This window comes from Corylus avellana, chromosome ca9 (assembly GCF_901000735.1).
Source record: "Corylus avellana chromosome ca9, CavTom2PMs-1.0".
NCBI classification, from domain to species: Eukaryota; Viridiplantae; Streptophyta; class Magnoliopsida; order Fagales; family Betulaceae; genus Corylus; species Corylus avellana.
The window spans coordinates 15,742,382-15,767,223 of NC_081549.1; the positions used below are offsets into that span (position 1 = coordinate 15,742,382).

Genomic DNA, 24,842 nt, shown 5'->3' on the forward strand with positions numbered 1-24,842 from the left:
CCTCGTACCTTTGTAAAATTATAAAATTACCTTAATAGCTTGATCCACAACAAGCTTGGTTGTGGGTTACAGTAACATCACTTACGGTTAGGCCGTGGGTCAACTAGGGGCAAATTTTTAAAAAAAAAAAAAAAAAAGAAAAAAGGTATTTTTGGTATTGTGACATCCTTAGTTAGAATTTAACGAAAAATCTTAATGGATTTGTGAGATTACAAAGTTTTCAAAGACGGCGACTCAACATTGCAACTTTTTTAAATTTAAGAGTACAATTACAAAAGTGATTAAAAAAAAAAAAAAATTGTAAAAATTTACAAAAACAAAATCATGAATAAGTGCAGCTGATATGGAAAGTCATTGAGGATCATATCAAACTCGGAGCCATGAAGATGAACTATCAGACAATTATTGTGCGTTCGTAAATCTTTTGTGCATTGTGTTTATTTTTCTTTGGATACACTTCCAATGGCCGATCTGCATGACCGCAAAGTAGGTTGTATGACATTGTCCTAAGGTGTGAGTGGCGGTGAATCTTATTGTCTTTTTGTGTTTTGTTTGTTTATGTGTTTTGCAATCACCCGTTGTGTTTATTTGTGGACTGGATGTAATGAAGTTGACAATTTTTTTTTTTTTTGACATGTTCACACAAGGGTCGGGAGGGGGAATTTGAACTAATGACCTCCGCTTCATGAGGCGTGATCCACAACCGATTGATTTACCCTTTGGGACGAAGTTTGATGATTTTTAAGCAAACACATGTGTACTCAATGAAGTTAATGATTTGTAATGAAGTTAGTCATTGATAAAAACAATGTGTACCCCATGCTTTGTACAATGAAGTTATGAAATTATGAATTAATTTAGTTATGAAACCATTCAAGGCAACCCTTCTCGCGTTGCCAACCTCTACCTGCCAACAGGATGGCATGCAAGGCTTCCGTATCAGGGATCAGGATTTATTGAAATTCATAAGAAATTTCAGTTTCTGAAATTTTAGATTTAAGTCGTTCATGTTCTATCCAAGGGTCACTGCTTTGCCACGTGTCCTACTACTAATAAAATAATAAATATTTATTATTTTATTATTTTATTAGTAGTGGGACACGTGGCAGGACAATGACCATTAGATGAAAAATGGACGTCCTAAATCTAAAATTTTAGAAACTGAAATTCTCCTAAGAATTTCAATGGATCCAGATCCCTGTATCAACAGTCTTATTCTTTAATTACGGGATCTTCCCATCAACTGCATCCAAAAGAAAACTACTTAAGTTGGTTGAGTGTATTTAGGTTATGTTTGTTTCGATGTAAAATATTTTTCGTCAAAAAATATTTTTAAGCGGAAAAATATTCTTCAAAATGATTTTCTTGAAAACATTTTTCGGTGTTTGACGTTACAGAAAATCACAAAATTTTATATATATATATTCATTCAAACATATTAAACTTTAAAAAAAAATATTTCGCCGTTAACTTCCCTGATTTACCCCTAAAAAGACCAAAATATCCCTATTTTTTTCTTTTTTCTTTTTTAATTTGGAATTAAGGGTAAATTTGAAATTTTATAAAAAATTCAGGGGTATAAACATCATTTTCTCACTTTTAACGTTTGAAATCTGACAGAGGGGTTCAAATTGATTGCAATTGAAAGTTCATCAGTCCAAATTGAGAGGTTTTGAAATTTGGGAGGATTCTCAAATCGCTTGGTAATTCAGGAATCTAAAGTAAAGTTACTCCAACTTTAAAATTACGAAAATGTCTCGACTGGATCCCCACGATGACCTAGCTGGGCCCCACGAGTCCCGACTGGGTCTAAGTGAGGTCCCTATCGGGTTCTGGCGAAGTCCAAGCGATGGTTCGATTGGGTCCCAGTGAGTCCTGACGGTGTCTCAACCAAGTCTTGGCGAAGTTTAGGGGGATGACCTAGCGAGTCCCAACCAAATCCCAACGTGTCTTAGCTAGGTCTCGGTGAAGTCCAGCTGGTGACCCGACGAGTCCCAATCGGGTCCTGACAATGGCTCGACCAGGTCTTGGTGGGTTCTCAATTTAGTCCCAACTGCATCTCGACGAAATCCAGACAGTGTCCCAACGGTGGCCCAACGAGGTCCCAACAAGGTCTCAACAACATCCCGGCTGAGTCTGTCGATTTGAGAATGAGATGCTCAAACTTGAAAAATGGTATATGGTTTTAAAAAATAAAAATTATTTTTCGAAAATTAAAGAGGCTTTTTTCAATCAAATCGAATTTTTTTTTTTTCGTTGACTATTATTTTTCATCGCATTAAATACCTAAAAATACGAAAAATATTTTCTATAAATCATTTTACCGCATCAACAAATGGAGTTTTAGAGTGATACATGATGTAGAAAAAAAAAATCACGATATAATTTGCATTTTAATAACCACTAGAAAAAGCATTTCCTAAATGGCATATAGGTACTAAATTACACTCTAACTCGTGGGAATTCTGCAAACCATTATCCCATGTAATCAGAATATATATATATATATATATATATTAGGTCTATTTTAAAATATTGATTAAATAATTAAATTAATCTTTTTTTTATAAATTTAAACTTTTGAGATAATTAAGTAGTAATTTAATATAGTATTAGAATAGAGGTCATGAGTTTGAATTTCAAACCTTGACTCTCATAATTTATCCTAATTTCAGTTAAATATTTTAAGTGTTAGACTTATCTTATCGAGAGATATTGAGGTAACACTTAAGCCTACACCAATTTCAATTAAATATTCTAGGCATGGTATTAAATTTGAAATATTCAAATAAGTACTGGTGATTTACAGTTCCAAGCAACCAATCATAGAATCTGGACCTCTTGTGAGTCTTGTTGCCAAAGCCCTTTATTTGTCTCTATCACACCATCCTCTTCCTTGTCTTTGTTGACCTCTTCCTTGTCTTTATTGCCAACGCCCTTGATGTGTTATATCATATGATCTATTTGTTTATAAATAGTGTTAACTTACCTCTTTTTATGTGCTAGCTTTAACACAAAACTAATGATATGGAAGAGTGAAATACACAAGAAAGAGACCAGGAATTGTACAATGCCGGCCAAATATATATATAGGCATCCATGTCCCACAACCCCCAAACAAATGCCGGCCATTTGATCTCTTCCTTTGTCTCTCTTGCTCCTAGCTATCACTTGTATTGCTATCATTGCTAGCTCATCCAATAACTTTACTGTAGAGAGAGAGAGAGAGTTTGAGCATCAGCCATGGAGGAAGCTAGGAGGGTGGAAGAAGGGCTTGGTCACAAACCACCTCCCAAGAAAGAAGATGATCATGACAATGCTTATATTAGGGGAAAAGTAGATAGAAGTGACGGTGGAGATTGCATAGAGCATGAGAAAGATGATAGGGGCCAACTGCTAGATGATCAGCCAGCTGAACAAAAGGAGGAAGAGCAACCTTTGGTTAAGCAGAAGAGCAAGAGGGTTGCAACCTTGGACGCTTTCAGAGGCCTTACCATAGTGGTTTGTATATATAGACTATAAATTTTACACTTTAATGTTGAAAAGATTTTAGATATTGTTTTGTTGCATTATGGTTTAAAAGTATTACGACAAGACATAAAGGTAAAAATAGTTTTAAGTGTTTTATGAATGTTTTGTGTTTAAAGTTGTTTGTTAATGCTTAAGCATCTCCAAAAACGTTGTCAAAGGAGACCAATCTCGTTAACATCTTGAACTTAACTTCAAAAATAATGTTAAATAGTACTACACTCCATTTTACCTACATTCTATGGCTGATGTGGCAATGACCGTCAGCTCTTGAGTTTTTCATTTTTTTTTTTTATAATAATTTCTGATCCAAGGGCTCGGTGCCCATCAGCCAAATAGAATGAAGGCCTCTTAGTTCAAATGATTTGATTAGATTGAGAGGAACTTCATTAAGAGGAGTTGATTTTGTAGGCCCCATTGAAAAGTGATGGGCTATGTTATAGTTTCTCTAACCAATAGTAGCCAATGTGTGTAGCTGATGGTATTGGTAGACGATGCTGGTGGAGCCTATCCTCGTATTGATCACTCTCCATGGAATGGATGCACATTGGCAGACTTTGTGATGCCCTTTTTTCTCTTCATTGTTGGCGTCGCTATCGCCCTCGCTTTAAAGGTGGGTATTTTATTTTACCAACTTTAAATCCCGACCATAATAGGATAAATTATGTTCTTCTAACACGTCTATAGGGCACCCATCATTTACTTATTTGTTATTTCCCTGTCCATTCTAATGGTGTCTCTTTTTACTAGTAATCTTGGTCTTGATATTGCAGGAAGTACCTAATATCAAGGATGCAATTAAGAAGATCTTTATTAGGACATTGAAGCTTCTCTTTTGGGGAATTCTTTTGCAAGGTAATATTAATATAATGCAATTTAACAATATTGACCATTTGAAAACAAAAACAATATTAAATATCAAATCCAATTAACTAGTTAGGAATCATTGCTTACTGTATAATACAACCCCGGGCGTGAAATTTTGGTGGCTGTATTGTATTTTCGCACCCCAGGAGGATACTCTCACGCGCCTGATGATCTGGCTTATGGAGTTGACATGAAGACCATCCGCTGGTGTGGCATCCTCCAGGTCTTTTCTTCACCCTGTCGTTTCTATATTTTCCAAAAATGAAAGCATATATATATATATATAATGTCGTTTATGAATGAAGAATGATGATGTGTTAATGGTAATAGCTAGGATTACATGGGACAAAACTTAAAAAATAAAAAATAAAAAATTAAGGGGGGAAATAATTTTGCAAGTAAAATACTCATAAAAATATATATTTAAGGGTATATTTTTAAGAAATTTGGGGTGGCCCAAAAGCCCCCAACCATTAAGGTGGTTCCAGGGTTCCAACCCTATCTCTCAAGCACAGTAACATGTATGTGACATTTAAAATTTGAGTAATGCTACATATCACACAAACATCTCACAAATTTTTCAAAAAACTGACGTGACAAGATATATATATATATATATATATAGTACGTAGTATTATATTACTCATAAATTTTAATTTCAAGTATATCTCGTCATGGATTAAGTTTCAAGATCATGGGTTTAAATCCTACGTTAGTTGAGAAATAAAATAAAATAAACCACATTTTTATCTTATAATTATCTCATACTGATATGAAAATTTTAACTAATCCTCAAATCAGCTCTTGTTAAAAATCAAAAATAAAAAATTAATTGAGACTATCACATTAATATTGAAAAATAAAACTGTGGTATTGGTATATATGATTACTCAAATATTAAAAATGAAAAAAAGTGTTATGCTAGCTAATGACTAATTTCTTGTGCTTTGTTAGCAGAGAATAGCTCTGGCATACTTTGTAGTAGCCTTAATAGAGACCCTGACAACCAAGATCAGACCAACTGTCCTACACTCTGGACACATCTCCATTTTCACTGCCTATCGATGGCAATGGTAAGAAACCAACCTCCATTAAACAACCTCAAATTTACTGTCTCAAATCCTAACATATATCTCGATGTTTCTAAGCGTTACTACTTGAATAGTGATGCTATTTGAGAGTTTTTATTTTTATTTTTTATAGTGACATATACTGATTGTCTTGTTTTGCTTAGACCTTTTTAACAGTTCTGATTTTGGTAAATATGTCCATGATATAGGATTGGAGGGTTCATTGCCTTTCTCATTTACATTGTCACGACATATTCACTATATGTTCCAGATTGGAGTTTCGTGTTACACGACCAAGATGAACCAAACAGATACACAGTATGTGGCAGATATGTATTCCAACATAAATTTCTTATAAATTGAGTCATAAGAATTCTTTCAACACATTATAATAAGTCCCTTAAACATATGAGAAACACACACGCTTCTAGAAATTGGGTCGAAAGAATTTTCCTATTAACTCATTTTGTAGGAAATATTTGTCATTTGTAATAGGGGAAACTTAAAAACAAATAAATAAATAAAGCCTATGAATTTTCCGGGGTTTTGAAAATACCTTCACAAAGTTCAAATACTCTCAATTAAGGGTATTGAACTTTCAATTTATTTCGATTAGCTCGTTGTGTTAAATTGACAAATATTTGGCTAATTATTTGAGGTCAAATGTGGGATGAGAGGACACTTAGGACCTGCATGCAACGCCGTTGGATATGTGGATCGACAAGTCTGGGGCGTCAATCATCTCTATACACAGCCTGTTTGGACACGCTTGAAGGTTTGTTCTATAACCGGGGCAGAATTTAGCTCCTATCTTCTTCTTCTTCCTCAAAATGGCACAACTGCAATCCATTTGATGATCTTTTCTTGACAAACTCGTAGGTTTGCAAACTTGGGAAGGATGCTCCAAGTTGGTGCCTTGCTCCATTTGAACCTGAAGGGCTTCTGAGGTTTGCTGTTTTATCAACACATGAAAAACTATAAAGGGAAACTTTCACTTACCGTCCAAAGTATCACAGGTTTGCAACGTAATCTCGTATTATCAAAATTTGTAACCTTGGTTACCTTATGTTTTAACCCCTTTTAATTCCACTCTTACAATTCAGCTAAAGACCTTAAGGTTTAAAGTTAAATCGAACCGTAAATCGGTAAAATGTCACTTATGACCCAAGGCATGGCCATGGTTCACCATACCCATAGCCACGGTCAGTAAGAGAACTTTTAGTTTCTTTTTAAAAAATTTAAGAACATGGGTATTTTAGGTATTTTGGTAGTTTCCGTTAGGATTTAACAGAAAATTCGAACAAATTAATGAAATTAAAAGGGGCTTAAACATACAATACCGGCATTACAATTTTTGATCATTCGAGATTACGATTACAAAACCCGTGATATTTCGGGAGGGTAAGTAAAGCTTTCCCAACTACATATTATTTTCAGGCAAATACGGAGTCTAAAAACACTATTTTTAATTGGTTTTATTTTGCCCTAGTTCGATTTCAGCTATCCTCTCAGTGACCATTGGCATCCATTATGGGCATGTTCTGATTCATTTTAAGGTTACAAGCTTCAAACCTACACACTATTCCACTCCTGACTTAAATTTTAAGCTCAAGAATGTGGACTCTTTTGCAGGGTCACTCTGAAAGGCTTAAGCAATGGGTCTCAATGGGGTTTGTCCTGCTTGTCCTGGCCATCATTCTTCATTTCACAGATGGTGAACTTTCTTGACCTTGTGCCTCAAAATTATTGAATATAATTAGAAGCATTCATCTCCTAGCTGATTGATCAGAAGTAGAAAACAAAAAATTAAATACTCCTAAATTATGAGCGTTTCTGAGTTGTTTTCCTTAAAAAAATTATTCACCAAACATTTCTTCATTATACAATGAAGCACATAAATTTTTCGTAATCTGGTCGTGTTTTGCACAAAACCAAACCAAACCATAACACCCTCAAAGTTTTTATTATAGGAAGAGAGAATTTAGCATAGACACGATCCGCGAACCCGACACAAACCAAACACAAAATTAAAGGATTAGGGTTGGAGAGTTTTACCCGATTAATTAAATGGGTCGAGTCAGGGTTGACATGTATAATTTTATACACATACTTCGACACGACTTGAACCTGACACATGATATAATGGTAAGCAATTTTTTACTTGACCCGCGAACCCGACACAAACTCAATACAAAATTAGAGGGTTATAGTTGAGGAGTTTGACTAATTTAATTAAATGGGTCGTGTTATAATCTTATACATATATCTCAACACAATCCGAACTCGACACACAAACACGAATTGCCACCCCTACTTTAAAGCAATAGCTTTGTGTGAATTGTGCATTATAAGTAGTGTCCACTTTAATTTCTCTTTTTTCTCATGTGGAACTCTCTTATTACAAGACTTTTAATTTAAAACCTTCTATTTAAAACATTCACAATTCACAAACCACAAACTATATATATAAACTAATTTTGAAAACTTTTTGGACACAAACTTCCATTGGCTTGCAGCTATTCCTATGAACAAGCAACTCTACAGCATCAGCTACGTTTGTTTCACAGCAGGTGCTGCTGCAATTGTCTTCTCTGGGTTCTACATATTGGTCAGTACTCTGTTATATAATCTTCCCTAGCTATCTATGTATGGTGAATATCTTCATCGATTGCATGCAAAATAGGCTTCCCGACCAGGATTTTCTTTTAACCTTCTTTGTTGTCTTTCTTCGATCTTCATGAATGATCTACAGATTGATGTTTGGGGATTTCGCACGCCATTCTTGTTCTTAGAATGGATAGGAATGAATGCGATGCTGGTGTTTGTGATGGCAGCTCAAGGCATCTTTGCTGCGTTTGTAAATGGATGGTATTATGAAACTCCAGACAAGTCACTAGTAAGTGGTCCTCAATTATTTCTTTTGATTATCCTAATTTCTTCAGGAAAAACAACTTTTTACAGTCAGGCATCCATTTCGGGTACATTTTCGTTAAGTTGGCATGCTCCATCCACCATTAACTTTAAGAAGAAAAAAAATAAAAACTTCACAAAATTCCTCCTGAACTTCCACACGTTTTGAAAATTACTCTCTTAAAGTTCAAAAACTCTCAATTTAGGATATCGAACTTTCAATTTTTTACAATGTCCCCCTCCGTTAAAATTTTTCGTTAAATCTTATCAAAATTTCTAAGATGCCATTTTTTTTGTTAAAAAAAAAATTGCAATTATTTAAGCGTAAGTATTTTTGCAAAATTCTGTTAAACACTAACCAACGCCTGAATCTTAGCAATTTTTTATTTTATTTTTTATAATAAAAAATATGAGTATTTTGAAAATTTTAACAAGATTTAACGGAAAATCCTAACGAATTGGAGACATTGCAAAAGGTTGAAAGTTTGATACCTTAAATTGAGAGTTTTTTTGAACTTTAGGTGGATAATTTCAAAACGTGTGGAAGTTCAAATGGTTAAATGAAGTTTCCAAAAATAAAAAAAACCAATGATTGATGGAGCATGCAAACTCAGGGAAAATGTACTCGGATTGAGCCATAATGCAACTAATTAAGCATTTCTGTTTCTTCAAACAAGTGTTAACACAAAATTGCTAATAGGTCCATTGGATACAAAAGCATGTGTTTATCAATGTTTGGCACTCAGAGAGACTGGGGACCCTCTTATATGTGATATTTGCTGAAATCACATTTTGGGGTGTAGTTGCGGGTATCTTGCACAAATTGGGAATTTACTGGAAGTTGTAAGAGGAAAAAGTTGTGGAAGACCAGATTTGATATACTTGCAATTTGCCACATTCACATATATAGCTTAATTATTTTATGGGTTAAGTTTTTTTTTATGTATTTGTTGTATTAAATGTGAAAAACACTATAAGATATGAATAAATTTCGATTAATATTTTGATTTTATTTCATAGAAGCACATTTCATACTCAATTGGTCCTGGCATCCAAAGCAGTGGTAGTGGTAGAGTCAGAAATTTATATTAGTTTGGGTGGAATTAAAACAATGTATTGACAAGATAATTTTTTTTTTTTTTTCCTCTTTATATACTATAATTTTACTATGTATATAAATTTTCCTTTTAATATAGACAGTTAAATTATTTGTAAGAAATTCATCTCTTATTTTGTTACAAAGTCTTATTTTAACAACTTTCATAGCTGAAAATGCTCGTTCGGTAGTCATTGTAGACACTAGAAGAGCCAAAAATCAAAATAAGACGAATCAATCTATCAATAAGATGGTATGTCTATGATTTTCCTGCCTCTATCAATCCTAGACATAATTACAAAATGGAAGTCTTTTTTTTTTCTTTGAAATTTCGAATGATTAAACACATCATATACTTATCCATAATACTACATATATCATCAATACTAAATTATTTATGGATATCATTTGGATCCAAAGTTGAACTAAATGTCAAGAGTTCTATTGCCTTTTTACTAAACCTACTATCGAGTACTTGTAATTAAAAGTCTCGGGTAGCATTGAATTGTCAAAATGATAATAATACTCCACTGTGATGTGAATTGACCCGCTTGTTAAGTTTTAAAAATTAACCTCATTAGGTATTCAAAACTTTACTTGTAAATCTCTTTCATCACCCAAGTGCCTTGGTGTGAAATAGATGGATTTTTAAGTTTTATGTGCAAAACGTCACTTAGTCGTCAGATGGATGTTCTGACGTCTACTTAAGTTGATGATTGATCCACCTTTTATAATATTTTCAAGCACTAACAAGTTGCACCAAACATCCTTACTAGACTAAAAATAGAATGAAAATAAGAACCTCAACGAAAATCACCAAGGCTCTGTTTGACAACTGGTTTTTGGGTAACGGCGTTGGTTGTGTACTGTTCAATCACTTTGAAATTATCTGCCAAAAGCTGCAGGAGTTAAGACAGTGAACATGAGACTTACTTCAAATAATGCGCCCATTTCCAGCCGCCTTTCGCTATTCCAAAGACAGAGTGGACTGTGGAGAGAAATGGGCGCTGGTTTTCTGAAGAAAGAAGAAAAAAGAAAGACGGAGGTTTTCTGAATAATGAAGTAAAGAAAAGCAAGAAGAAATATCACTATGTTTGCTGCAGGGGCATTTTTGGAACAGCAAAAGAAGGCTGGAAATGGACGCATTATTTGAAGTAAATCTCTTGTTCACTGTCTTAATTCCTACAGCTTTTGACAGATAATTTCAAAGTAATTGAACAGTACACAGCCAACGCCGTTGCCCAAAAACCGGTTGTCAAACAGAGCCCAACTGGTTTCAACGTGCCAATTTGATTATCTTCTTTTCTAGTTTCTAGTTCATCAATAGCAAGCATATGTTCAATTTCTGTTGCTTGGGCCACTTCTAGTTCATCATAACGTTTACATGAAGTATCAAGCACATTGACAATGAATCAATGCTAATTTTAATCGATGAGCAAATCAAGCACAAGCACAAGTTCAATGTGTGGATGGGCGTGGCAGAAATTATCGTTGGACCCAAGATTGAAATAGCACCATATCTACAACTTTACAATAATATTAGAAAGTATACAAATATACAATGCCATTAGGACTTTGCTCACCCTTTTATCTCCTCACTACTTGACTTTCTCAAGTTTTTACACTAGAGTTAGCAGGAAAAAAAGATGAAGAATATGCTGTAAAAAGGATCACCCTTTAATAACATATACCCTATCATCTAATGGATATGGTAACAGGGAGAAGTGAACTGTACGGGAAGACCATTGCAATTCTAAGAGGATCAATATCTGTAATTGTTATATCACTCCCAACCCATCAACATCTTCCAAACCCCTTCTGCAATCTTGTCCCTAGGAACAGATAAGCCATCCCCTTCATCAAGCAAGACTCTGTAAACCTCCCATTCCCTATCTCCAATTATGTGCCTCCCAATCTCAGCCTGGAAAACAATCAAGTTCAATTTATTTCTGCTATTTTGAGAAAAAAAAAATAATAAATAAATAAATAAAAATAAGAAAAAAGGCCAATCACAGCAAATGCATTTTTAAAATTGGGAACAGAAAACAAATCCCCAAATTTGAACTAGTGTTGTGACATTCCTCATGCCTTCTAGGGAGAAGTAAACATTTGCAAGCATAGACTATGGTGGTTTGTAATTTAAATATAAGCAGATGAGAAATTACCAAAAAGATGCAAGTATTTAGCATCTTGAGAGCAAGGGTCATGTCATAGAAAACAAGAGGCCGGCCCTTGCCAGATAACTCCACAGGGTTTGCAACTAGCAGCTCCATGTCGGGACCCCGGGCAACAACAGCTACTCGGAGAGGACGAAATAGTTCCATTCGAAGACGAGATGACACTGCATTCTGCTTGCTAGGGTCGACTATCTTCTTCCCATCAGCTTGCACAATGAACAAGTCAATCTCACAATTTCCTCTTTCTTTTATAGAGAATCGCCCATAAGAAATCTGCATTCATGATAAGCTTATGCATTAATAATACAGAACCAGATATTGCAGTACAGTCCAAGAATTCTTCCGTATTTTCTTTCAAATCTGATCAAAGAAAAAGTCTATCCACATTTTTTAATGGGAGCATGCCAGCCAAGAATGTGCAGCTGTGACTTAAATCTTAAAAGAAATAGAATTGATTTAGACCTTATCATACACAAGCAATCTTTCCCTAGAAGGAATGGGATATTGGCCTTGGATGCATAGGCTAAATGACATGGCCATAGCAAGATTTCAATAATTTATATACCTGAATATTGTAATCCTTTAGAGTTCTCATTATGTCATAAAGAAGACCTTTGTGGTCCTTGCAAACAATTTGCACGAGTGTGTGAGCAGGACTCAGTGAGTTGTCCATTGTGACAGAAACACTGTCAGAGGTCACAATTCCACTAGGGAGTTTATTAGGCATTTCCAAGCTAAATGTATCCTCTGTGATTGCAGAAGGAAGAAATGAAGACGTCTGTGAACATGCAGTAATTTCAGGGCCTGCCATTGCAATATCACAAGTTAGAATCACATCCCCCAGAACATCTTTTAAGCGGCTACATGTGTCCTCCTGCCTCTTCTTCGTATGTAGAAGCTCCCTGATAAAGACACAAGATTAAGAAGTGAAATTACTTTTGGAACGAGACGATACAAAGAAACATTGACTTCATCAAAGAAAATCTTTTATTCATGTTTTGAAGTCGACTAGCAATATTCCTCCCATATTCTCATGTATCCGTCTACTAATTGCCATAGTACTCATACAAACAGTATCACCAAAATTTAGATCTTGGGAGAAGATGTTGTGCACTCCCTTCCCCCTCTTTCCACCAGAAAAGAAATAAATTAAAGTAGCAACAGAAGGTTTCCTTCTTTTTCTTTTTCCTAATCCGATTTAAATGTCAACTCTTCGTTAACTACACTTCAATTGCATTACTATAGTAGCGGAACTTTTTAATTCATGCTGCCTTGAAAATATTAAGGTTGAAATATAATTTTAGTCTCTGAATTATGTGTAGGTTAAATTTAAATTTAGTCCTTGAAATTCCAAAAAAGTTTCAATTGTGTGCTTATTATCCTATCTGAACCAATAAGCATACAAAAACTACATATAAAAATAGACTCTCTTTTGCACATGTCATTTTAGTTTTAACGTTGCATGATAGATCATATACAAGTCTCACAAAATCAGAAAATATAGAGACATGTAACATGCATATGACTCATGAAAGTGTCTGTCACATCAGCAATTTCGTTTTCTATAGAGAAGGCAAAACATAGTAAGGGCAACAAGAGGTCTTTTCAAGATTCTATCAAATAAATTGAAACAATTGATGGTTCGAGGTCGAAATCTGAAATCTGAAATCTGACAACTAGTTCAGGGACCAAATCATGTTTTGACCAAAAATATACTTTCCCAAAGAAACAGCCTGACCTAGAGGATATCCCCATCAACATGAGAGTGGCACTACTCAAGTCTGCAGGCAGTCAATTATTTGGACTGTATGAGTCACCCACTATGTGAGATATTATCACAATTTCAGATAAGATTTGAGATCATTTCATATTAAAAAAAAAAAATGCCTGTAATAGTAAATTTGCAATAAATGAAAATTGTAGAAGGCTAGCAAAGTAGAAGATATGAAACTCTGAGGAGAATACTATCAAGAATGTAGAACCTGGTATCTGTGATGAAAAACAGGTCCATCACTTTGCCATCAGGGGTGGTTGATACCTTCACTTTCTTTATAGTAAGCTCAAGCTCACATAGAACCCCCGTCACATCTGCCAAAAAAGCACAAATATCCAAACCAATTACAGGAAAACAAGGATACTTTTTTTATTCCTAAGCAATAAGTTAAAACATGGAATCCCATGACAATGCTACTGTAAAACTGCAAATTCTCTTTTCTTCCCCAAGACTCTCAACAATTAGAACAGGAATCTATAAAAGATAGAGACAAACTATAGAGACCACATGATGACACTAATACAAAACGATTCCAAATATGAAAGAATCAAATTATGTGATTGAGAATCCTTTTAAAAATATAATTGATACACAATGAGAAAATTTCTAAAATAGATTAATTATCAAATCAGTACCATTTACACAAAATATAACAAACATGTAGACACCAAATCAAGTATTAATTTAATCCTACAAAGCAGACTTGAAAAAAAAAAAAAAAAAAAAAAAAAAAAAAAAAAGTTTACCATGCAAAAGCCCTCTTCGATCATAACAACAGAACTTCAAGAGGAACACATCGGGAGGCTTCGGCGGCTGCGGGTCAGGTCGGAAAAAGGATATCCCAGAAGCTGAAGAACAAGAGGGGCAGACCTCCACTAGCCTCTTCTTCAACAAAGACCACCTCGTCGTTGATTTTCCGACCACCCAGAAAACTATGTAGCACCATTTGCCGTCCGTAGATACATCTTCAACCCACACAATCAACAAACAAATGGATCGAAATTTCAATTACCCATTACTTATTTCACAAAATTAGAGAAAAATCTCAAACACCCATCACTTATTTCACAAATAAAATGAAAAAAAAATTCAAGTACCAACGACGCGTTAACCAAAATTTTAAAGACAACCCGTGTTTGGTTGCTGAGAAAAAAAAAAAGGATAAAAAAAGAACTGTACTTTCCTATTGTTTCCAAAAATGAGAATATTCCAAAAACTGAGCCAAGTACTATCTCAAGCTCAAAAAAAAAGGAAAAAATAAAAAATAAAAAGGTTTAAGGATTCAGTTTCTTCAGCTTCCCTGTACTTTCTCAGCAACCAAACAGAGCAAAAACTATGTATATGCAAAATCTTAAAATAATATCCGCCTTTACCTCCTCTGACAATGCTCAGCCCAAAGAAGAGAATGATGCGACACAAGTCGCAACCCAGCCCGGTCTTGTCAGGGCAATTCACAGTAATCACGTTTGGGTCCCCTTCTCTCTCTGAAGGTCTGATTAACACTACGTCGTCGTATAGTATACCCATGTTCTCCTCTTCTTCTTCACCAATCTTTAATATTTTTGGGCTTTTCAGAGTTGTTGTTACTGTGTCACTCAACAGAGAAGCAGCAGAGTTGAGAGTTGAGAGATACAGAAAACAGGGCAGCTGAGAGCCGGAGAGCTAAACAGGGATTCTCTTCTCTCGCTTATTGCTTGCGCTTCATTTGTTGTTGGTGTATCTTTGTCTCACTCTCTCGCGCGATCTCACCCTTCCTCCACTTTTTTGGGGTTTGACGATCGTATATATGGATCGTTTAGCGGCCTTCAATTTCTCGGATACGAGATATTGGTTTGAAATGAGAACATTGAGACCATCAAAATGATGGTCCCCTCACTCCCCTTGGCCTGTGCGGTAGGCATTGACTCAGATTTTTTTTTGTTTTTTTTTTTTTTTTCTGTGGATTCACGAGAAACCATCGAAGAGATCATTCAAGAATCAAGATATTTTAAAAAAAAATAAAATAAAATTAGCTATTTTTATAATAAAATGAGATATGGTTCAACTGAGCCCCATCTAAAAGCATTAGCAGGAGATATCTTGTATGTCATTATATTTTTTATGTTTAGAAAAAATTTCAAAAAAATCACAAAAACCTACTCACATCAGATTTCTTACATTTAACAAACCAATATGTAGGGAACCAAAAGTAATTTCCTATACATTATTTTAATATAAACATTTATCTTTAATCTCTCATCTTTCATCATTTTGTCTTTAATTGGAGATTGTGTTAAAATTTTGTGAAAAAAGTGAGGGTAGGTAAGAAATTTGTATTTTGTAAAAAAAAAATATATTTTAATAGTATTAGAAAATGTAAGAAAAACTATTGTGGAATATATTTTCATATGAAAGTAAAAAGTAGTTTTGTGTCCTAAACTTAGGAAAAATCAAAGGGAAGCTACTGCTAGTGCTCTAAGACCTAACTTTTACTTACGTGGTACAAAGTCATATAAGAGTTGTGTAAGGTTCAAAATTGAAATTTCCAAAAACAAAAACAAAAACAAAAATCAAAACATATGTTCACAAAAGTTGGGTTTTAGATGAAGCTCAGTTAAGCTCGGCCCTATCATATCTCTAATAAAATATAGGGGAAAATGCAGTTTACCCCCCCTGAAGTTTCAGGAGTTTTTCAATTTTAACCTCAAAGTTCAAAAATTAGCAATCTACCACGCTGAAATTTCAAAAATTGGCAATTTAAACCTTCCATTACTAATTTCCGTTAAATTTGATGGAAATTTAAAAAAAAAAAAAACCTGAGGGTAATGATATAATTTCATAGATTTCCGTCCATTTAGACCGAAAAATTGAACGGAGGGTTTAAATTGCAAATTTTTTAAATTTCAGGGGAGTAGATTGCCAATTTTTGAACTTTTGGGTTAAAATTGAAAAATTCATGAAACTTCAGGGGGTAAACTGCATTTTCTCCTAAAATATAAAGAAATGATTATCGTCAATATTTTGCTCATATTTTCGTACAACATCAATAGATCAATCATTATATTTGTAGGGTCCACCATTGATTTATGTGGGATCCACATAAGTTTATAAATCTAATGGTTGATTTGTAAGATATATGAGCGAAACATGGCCAAAATATTAACACTAATAATTTCTTTAAAATATATGAAAAATGTTAGGGTTACTAACTCTTTTACTAACAGAGGCTTACTAAACTGATATGTAGCTCATTCATTGGAGAAAAATAAGACAATTAATTAAGAGAAATATAACAAGTACCAATGTGATGTAAACCGGAAAGTAAATGATTCCATAAAGAAGAGCGATGATTCGCACTTGACGAGTTCTATTAAAAAGTCCATATCTAGAGTTTCACACCTAGGATTGGAGCAAGATTTGTGGCATTCGAAAGTTAACTCAAATATATACAAAGTCATGTTTCACGCAAGTTTGCTAATTCCAATGTTTACTATGTCAAAATAGCCTATATTCGCTGGCAGTTCAAAAGCCGTCTGAACGAGCCCCTTCCGGAAGTCACCGTTCACAAGCCGTCCAAACGGGCCTCTTATATTTGTTAAATTTTGACTTTAATTCGTATTTCTTATAGGTTTAGGGTTTGGGGGCCTATAAATACATGTTTTATAGACCCTAGAATGTAGCTTTTGATTATTATTCGGTTTTCTTCAATAAGAGTACTCAGAGTTGAATATCTTCTTTATTTTTCTTCAAACCCTAGATAGTATCTAGCATTTTGATTTGTTGATAGTCTCACGATCTTAAGAATATTTATCCCTTCTATTGCTGTATTTCAAGCCTATCACGATCCTACGCTTCATTAATTGGTATCAGAGCCCAAGTTACTTTCCATGGCTCCAATCACAAGGGAAAGGGGCAACTACTATGCAAACTTGCACAACCTGTACGAGTGCAAGGAATCAGTTGGTGGAGAAAAAAAGGCGACATGGTAGCAACATATGGAGGAGCAATTCGAGGCTATGAGGGATCAAATCGAAGCCCTCACTACCCGATTATCCAACATGGGTGGTCACAACGAATGTCATCATCGGCTCCCACCGCACGTTTCTGAGGAGGAAGATGAACATGGTGATGCATACGAATCCAAGATCCTTTTTACGGAGCACCGTACACAGGGCCATCAGCCCCTTGCGCAAGCTCATGCCAATTGGTGGGAGAACGGGTTCGAACTCGACATTCCAGAATTTCAAGGGGATCTACAACCCGAAGAATTCCTGGATCGGGTAGCGACAATTGAAGAGGTTCTCGATTTCAAGGAGGTGCCTGAAGATCAACAGCTTTCTTTGGTAGCAACCAAATTTATTGGGGAAGATTTTTTGGTAGATTTGGCCTCTCCACCAATCTATGACATTTATCCTGACAAAGAGGATCTATTGGAGGAGGTAACTTTATTTGTTGATACCATAAAAATTGTTGAAGAGAATGATATCCACCCGATGCTTGATGAAAGCCCTAAAAGTGAAGTCTTGGATTTGGAAGTTGATTTCATTGGGATAGAAAGTATTTTATCAAACTGCCTTGATGCTAAGATTTGTGATGATTTTTATGCAGAGAATAATTTGATATTTAAAAGGAAAGAGGTCATTGATCCTTTTTGGGAGATATTCATGGCACATGAATCGGAAAACATGTATGACTGTCATGTGAAGCTAAGGTTTTTTGAATCTAGTGCGAGAACTTTTCAAGTTAATAATCGCAATCTTGTGCTGATTAGAAAAATATTATTTCTTGTGTGATGTTACATTGTTTTGATTTAGAAGACAAAAGGATGGAATGAATTAATTGGATATCTAAATGATAAGGGAAAGATCCATCAGAATTCGATGACGAATTATCTCCAATAAGGGGATAATGATATAGGGGGAAACAGGTGGAAGTTACCCCCTATAGACTTCAATAATGAGGGTGTAAATTCGAGGACGAATTCTCTCCAATCTGGGAAGGAGATCGAAAAGCTAAGGATTCCATAAAAAAGAGCGATGATTTGCACCTAACGAGTTCTACTAAAAATGACATATATAGAGTTTCAGACCTTGGATTGGAGCAAGCTTTGCGGCATTGAAAATCTAACTCAAAGATCTACAAAGTCATGTTTTATAAGATTTTGCTAATTCCGATGTTTACTAGGTCAAAAATAGCCTCCGTTCGCAAGCCGTTTGAACGAACCTCTTCCGGAAGTTGCCGTTTGCAAGCCGTCCGAACGGGCTTCTTAAATTTGTTAAAATCCGACTTTAATTCGTATTTATTTTAGGTTTAGGGTTTGGGGGCCTATAAATATATGTTTTATAGACCCTAGAAGGTAGTTTTTGATTATTATTTGGTTTTCTTCAATAAGAGTATTCAGAGTTGAGTTTCTTCTTTATTTTCCTTCAAACCTTAGATAGTATTCAACGTTTAGAGAAGATTTCTTTGATTTGTTGATAGTCTCATGATCTTAGGAATATTTATCATTTCTACTTGTTGTATTTCTAGCCTATCACGATCCTACGCTGCATCACAATAAGTGAACTACACATCAGTTTTGTAAGCCTTTTGTTACTAAAAGAGTTAATATCCCTAATTTTTCAAAATATATATAGAAAAAAAAACAAAAAACAAAAAAACAAAAAATTCATTAGACGCCACTTTAATTAAATATTTGACTGGCTGCATAGTATTATTTGTAAAGCATTCTAGTTCAACAATGCCTATATTAAATTAAAAAAATAATCAGGTTCTCTTTACTTTTTGAAAATTGTAAAATTAAACAAAAATAATAATATTTTAAATAAAATAGTAATAGTGAATAGTAAAAATGCTAAGCGAATATAAATGTTTTGAAAATATTGGTAGTTAAAATAAATAAATAAAATTAACTAAATTAAAGTTGGACAAAAGCTAGCTTGTAGCAAAAAATACCAAATTATGTTTCACATTCAACTATTCATTTTGAGTAGGAGTGTAAACGAGTCAAGCTTGAACGAGTAGTGCTTATCCAAGCTTGGCTCGTTTAATTTTTTGTCGAGCTCGAGCTTGACACAAGCCTCATTTTGTGTCAAAGCTTGGCTCGCCAGAGTGGGTATCGAGCTCGAGCTCGGTCTCAAGCTTGAGCTTATAAATTTTTGCCAAGCTCGAGCCAAGTACTTGAGCTCGAGTTAGGCTTGCATCGGATTATTTAAATTTTGTATTTTAATTATAAAAGAAATTCAAATAAACATAATAAACAAATTTTATTAATGATACGACTATCAAGAAAACAAGGTGAATGTGAGAGATCCATAGGGTGAGAGGAGAAAGATTATACTAAACAAGACCTATATTCACGTCACGTAATTGCATCTCTTTGTGAATATTGTCATGACCACCGTCACATGAAGCAGAGCTAGGTGGAGGCGTGGTCACTAGGCATAAGGAGCATCAGACATTATGTCTGATTTGAAATGATTTAGGGTTACATTCAAATGTGAAGAGTAAAGACAGATAGAAGACGAAATGAAGAGTCGAAGCTGATTTGGGGAAAGTAAAGCAAAGTATGTGATTAATAAAAAGTGCATATCTCAAGATGATGTGTAAATGAGAGATGAGCGTGTGTTTTATGTGTTTCCGCATGCGTTTTGAGGTGTACGTTTTATGTGTTAATTTGAATTTGTTCTAAAGACTTAAGAGGGAAGAGGTGTCAAACATTTTTTTCTTTCTTGTTTTCTATATGCGTTTTGGGCTGTCATGTGCTAAAGAGGAGTTGATGTTGTGTTATCGAAGTGCAATCGAATAATAATAATAATTTTTTTTTTTTTAAAGTACAATCTTCTCTCATTTATATAATGAGAAAAATAGTTATGGTTGACCAATTTTGCACCTAAAATATGTTATAGTTTTAATAGATTAAATGTAATTTTTATAAATTATAAGAAATTTATACTTAAGCTATAATAATATGATTAAGGATAATAAGTTTCCGTTCAATCATATGATTAACAATTCAAATTGTTGATTCAACTAGCATTAGATACTTAATGGTTAGATCATTTAAGATATGACCATATTATTAACTTTTATCATTAAATTATATACTATATAAGTTATTTTTATTAATTAATATGCCTACATATATTTATGAATTAATATGTAAATATATAAATATATACAAATCACACTAATAAGCGTGCCAAGCTTTTATATGAACTTTAAACGAGCGAGCTGAATTTTGTACGAGTATATATCGATTAATAATCGAGTATAATTTTATGTTCACGAACGATTCATTTAATAATTGAGTCGTGTACGAGCCAAACCCAAAAAAGCTCACGGATAACTTTATTTATTTACTGCCCTAATTTTGAGTAACGATTTGCCTGACTGTTGCAAGACTGCAATGCTCAACAAACAATGAATAAAAATATATATTTTAAACAAAATAATAAAAATATATGGTTAAAATGTTCGGTCGAATATTTTTTTTAAATGAAGTAATTAAAATAATGTGAATGCTTTATAAATTATAAATCTAACGTGTCAGCGTCGGCAACATCTCTTCCTGGTATCACGAGTATCACGAGTTGGAGATATTACTCTTGGGAGAGAGATATTTACTCTTGGGAGAGAGATATTCCACAAAAAGTCACGCGCACACAACTCACAAAAACAGCACGAGCCGCCATCACGTGTCTTCTTTTGTGGGATGGCTCATGGACCCTCACGTGTTTATCTTAACGGAGGATTCAAGAAAACTGACCCCGTCAATTCTCACTCCTTTTCTTTTTCATGTTCTCCAATCTCCGGGATCTAGCTCACCTAACCACCACCTCTCTTTTATTATTATTATTATTATTTAATAATTTTGTTATTTTAATGTAACGTTTTCGAAAATTGAAATATAAAAATGTGACATGCTTATTAAAGGTACGGAGTCATGCTGAGCCATGTCATCAATCTTGGTAGATTCTAATAATTTGATTTATTTAATCAAAATGGTAGGACAAAGCTAAACTTGAATCTACTTAAAAAAAAAAAAAAAGAAGCTAAACTTGAATCTTAATATATATATATATGCAGATGCGAAAACAGATACTGTGTGTAACGTACCACATTGCTACAATTATTATTATTATTTAGAAAAATTATATTTTACCCTCCAAAGTATGTGGAGGTTTGCAATTCAATCTCCAAAGTTTCAATTTTGACAATTCACCCCCCAAACTTTCAAATTTTTGCAATTTAACCAATTATATTCAAAACCTTCCATATTGCTCCTAAGTTTTTATTTTTTTATAAAAATAAAAAAAATTGCGGTGGCCGTAGCCACACCTTGGCTATCTGGCCATTTTTGCAGCCCCAAAATTTTTTATATAAAATAATAATAAAAAATATGGACAATATGGAAATTTTGAAATAATATTGGTCGAATTGCAAAAATTTGAAACTTTGAGGGTGGATTGCCAAAATTAAAACTTTGAAAGTCAAATTGCAAATCGCTCCAAACTTTAGGAGAGTAAAATGTAATTTTTTCTTATTATTTAAAAAATAAAAAATAAATTAATTTAAAACAAAAAAAAACAAAAAAAACAAACCAGTCTAGCATTCTTTTCATTTCAAGATGAAGAACACGAGTCCAAATGTTCTGCATAGAGTGGCAGGGTCACATTAGGGCCAGTAAAGGCATAGGCCCTTACAAACCCTATAAAAATAAATTATTTCTACGAAAAATTCTGAACTTGGCCGCGCATACTTGTCATTTAAAAGAAAAAGAAAAAGAAAAAGAAAAAGAAAAAAAAAAATTCTAAGAAAGTTTATATTGTTCGTGAATCATATCATTTTATGGTGAGTTATAATATAGCAGAAAACAGAAATAAATAATCTAATACAACTAATACAACTAATTGTGATTCCTTTAACAGATTCATGCATCATCAATCATAGGCTGATAGCTTCCAAACAGATGTTACTATAACATTAACAGTTAACTATTATCTAATTAGCAAACCCGACATTTCAAGTCATTAGCTTTCTAATACCATCACGTTTGCCTTCATCTAATGTTAGAATTAAAAGATATGGCCATTTTACTTCAACTAAGTCCACGGATGTCATATACAAACTTTTAACCGAATTAACTCTAAACTTAAATCTTACAACCAAACATGTTTTGACAATAAATTTTCCAATTACTACAAACCTAACACAATTGAACCATCTAGCCCACCACTAAATATGGGTCTTTAAAGCAAATATTTTATCAAAACCTTAGTACAACATTTATCAAACTACTTACCTAATTGTAATTAAACTTGAAAGATACATTAAATATTTTATAAGATGGACGGATTGATCACAGAGCTAGAATCTTACCGAAATTATATAATTTTTAATTCTATCTTTTAATCTAACTCTTGTATATCCAAATCTTGGCTCGACATAACGGTAGCCTGAGCCCACATAGAGAGACATTAACAAATTTGAAATTATTTGGCACCATTGTCAAGACAACAATAATGTGGATTTTATAATTGGAGTAAAAGAGACATTCAAATCTCTTGAACCATGTGGAAGAGACGGATAATATTTGTTTAGTGATTAAAGTCGTTGTTAGTCATGGATTAGTGTCCACAGTGGCAGAAGAAGATAGAGACGCCCAACCAAGTGGATCTGAGGAAGGTTGCTTTCTTCAGACCCAAAGAAACCCATTGCTTTCTCAACCAGTCACCACCATTTTTTTATATATGTCTCCCCATTTGCTCGTCTCTGACGCAAAACCATGACGCCATGCTTTCATTGGATCTTCACAGCTGTTTCCCACCACTCTGTCGGAATTTTCATGTCTCACCGATCTTACAGACGTTGTTTGGCAATGGAATGAAAAAAAAAAAAAAAAAAGAGTGAAACGCTGCTATAGGAAATTTAATTAATATTAGAGAAAGAACTGAGAATATTTTGTATAAAAAAATAAAAAAATTTGTTTTGCGGTGATTTTTTTATTTGAATAGTAATAAAAATCGATTGATGTGATGTAAAAAGTAAGACCGTTGGAATTGATTTTGAGAATTTTTTTTTTTTTAATTTTTCGGTCCGGTACGGTCCGGCCCTTTGCCAAACACAGCTACTGAGTGTACAAAAACACGTTTTCCAAATCCATGGAAAATTGTTGTTGGAGTAGGTTTATTAGTATAAGAATTAGGTTAATCACTTTTTTAGTATTTAGATTCTCATGTTTTTATTTTTTATTTTATCTTAAGTTTCAGTTCGTATCATAGATAGGACTTGACTTATGAATAAATACTAATTTAGTACTTTTGTCACCATTACATCACCCAAACTAACAGACTACTATGAGGTAGTTTTGGCCACCCCCTGCAGCTCATCTAAGGGTGGTTGAACCACTCCTAAGGCCTTTCAATGGCAAAAAAAGGTGGCCGAAACCACCCCTTGAGGCCATGGGAGTGATCGGCAGCAGGGGTGACTGAAACTACTCCCATTACAGTCCATTAGTTTGGCTAACAAAATGGTGACATAAGTATTAAACTGGTATTTACTATAAGTCAGGTACCATATGTGATACGAATTAAAACCTAAGCGAAAAAAAATAAAAACGTGAAAACCTAGTTACTAGAAAAGTAATTAGTCCTAAGAATTATGTAGGTCCGTTCGGCAAATCATTTTGTCCTTTTTTTTTTAACTGTCTATACTATTTTTTTAAAACAAAAAATCAACATTAAAATATTTTTATTTTTTATATCTCATTATTCACTTTTTATTATTACTCAAATATAAAAATTACTATAAAATATATTTTTTTCTTTTTTTAATATAAAAAATTTTAAAATTTTATACTACATCAGCTACCATATCTAAGGCAAAATGATTTGCCAAATGGACCCTAAATTTTGTCTTTCTTTCTTGAACACTCAGGTTGGATTTTCTTTATTATTCGAAAATTTTAATACAAAAGTTCTTTTATTTTTCTTAAATCACACTTTTTGAAGAAAAATTGAGATGTTTTATATATAAACAAGTTGGTTAATCGATTATTAAAGGTTGATAAATATAATAAAAACAAGTTCTTTTAAGAAATTGAAGTACTCATATTCTCTAACACGTTGGAAAATTTAATTGGTTAAAGATGATGATTTATATGTAGTTTCCAGTTCCGGCCTATTCTTTTAAGAAAATGACGAATATCATAAAGTAAACCCATTTTCACACGTGGCAGCAACCCATCTGTTAGACAGCGATCAGACGTTGGCTGACGACGACTTGATTAGAACATGTTCCCGCGCATAGGGAGGGGGGCAGGAAAACTGGTCCACATCTTTTTCTGTAAATGTATGATATTATTATATGTTGTTAGGTTTTCTTAATATTACTTTGACATTTTCAATGGTCGGCGGATTTGTGGGGGAAAGCACGCGTAG

At 33.8% G+C, this 24,842-nt stretch overlaps 2 protein-coding genes across 2 annotated transcripts; one reads left to right on the forward strand and one right to left on the reverse strand.

Annotated features, from left to right (window-relative positions):
* Positions 1-3,243: 3,243 nt before the first annotated feature.
* LOC132162367 (uncharacterized) lies at positions 3,244-9,222 on the forward strand. Its single transcript, XM_059572605.1, has 13 exons — positions 3,244-3,501; positions 4,004-4,141; positions 4,302-4,383; positions 4,542-4,618; positions 5,353-5,468; positions 5,675-5,783; positions 6,124-6,240; positions 6,345-6,412; positions 6,955-7,021; positions 7,098-7,179; positions 7,982-8,073; positions 8,218-8,361; positions 9,076-9,222. The coding sequence occupies exons 1-13, from the start codon at positions 3,244-3,246 to the stop codon at positions 9,220-9,222; spliced, it is 1,497 nt and encodes a 498-aa protein (XP_059428588.1).
* A 1,752-nt stretch (positions 9,223-10,974) lies between these two features.
* LOC132161672 (ACT domain-containing protein ACR10) lies at positions 10,975-15,182 on the reverse strand. Its single transcript, XM_059571844.1, has 6 exons — positions 14,796-15,182; positions 14,169-14,387; positions 13,631-13,736; positions 12,214-12,550; positions 11,637-11,921; positions 10,975-11,392 (listed from the first exon to the last, which is right to left on the reverse strand). Exons 1-6 carry the CDS (start codon positions 14,947-14,949, stop codon positions 11,255-11,257), a joined length of 1,239 nt encoding a protein of 412 aa, XP_059427827.1. The 5' UTR covers positions 14,950-15,182; the 3' UTR covers positions 10,975-11,254.
* Between the last annotated feature and the right edge of the window lie 9,660 nt (positions 15,183-24,842).

Bases quoted from the DNA above. Each gene is read 5' to 3' on its own strand.
- LOC132162367 (XM_059572605.1), top strand. From the start codon at position 3,244: ATGGAGGAAGCTAGGAGGGTGGAAGAAGGGCTTGGTCACAAACCACCT. The intron at 4,384-4,541 runs GTAATATTAATA...TTCGCACCCCAG, and splicing joins TTGGGGAATTCTTTTGCAAG to GAGGATACTCTCACGCGCCT. The intron at 7,022-7,097 runs GTTACAAGCTTC...ACTCTTTTGCAG, and splicing joins ATGTTCTGATTCATTTTAAG to GGTCACTCTGAAAGGCTTAA.
- LOC132161672 (XM_059571844.1), bottom strand. From the start codon at position 14,949: ATGGGTATACTATACGACGACGTAGTGTTAATCAGACCTTCAGAGAGA. The intron at 14,388-14,795 runs GTAAAGGCGGAT...TGTGGGTTGAAG, and splicing joins GCTGAGCATTGTCAGAGGAG to ATGTATCTACGGACGGCAAA. The intron at 11,393-11,636 runs GTAATTTCTCAT...ATTGTTTTCCAG, and splicing joins TAAATACTTGCATCTTTTTG to GCTGAGATTGGGAGGCACAT.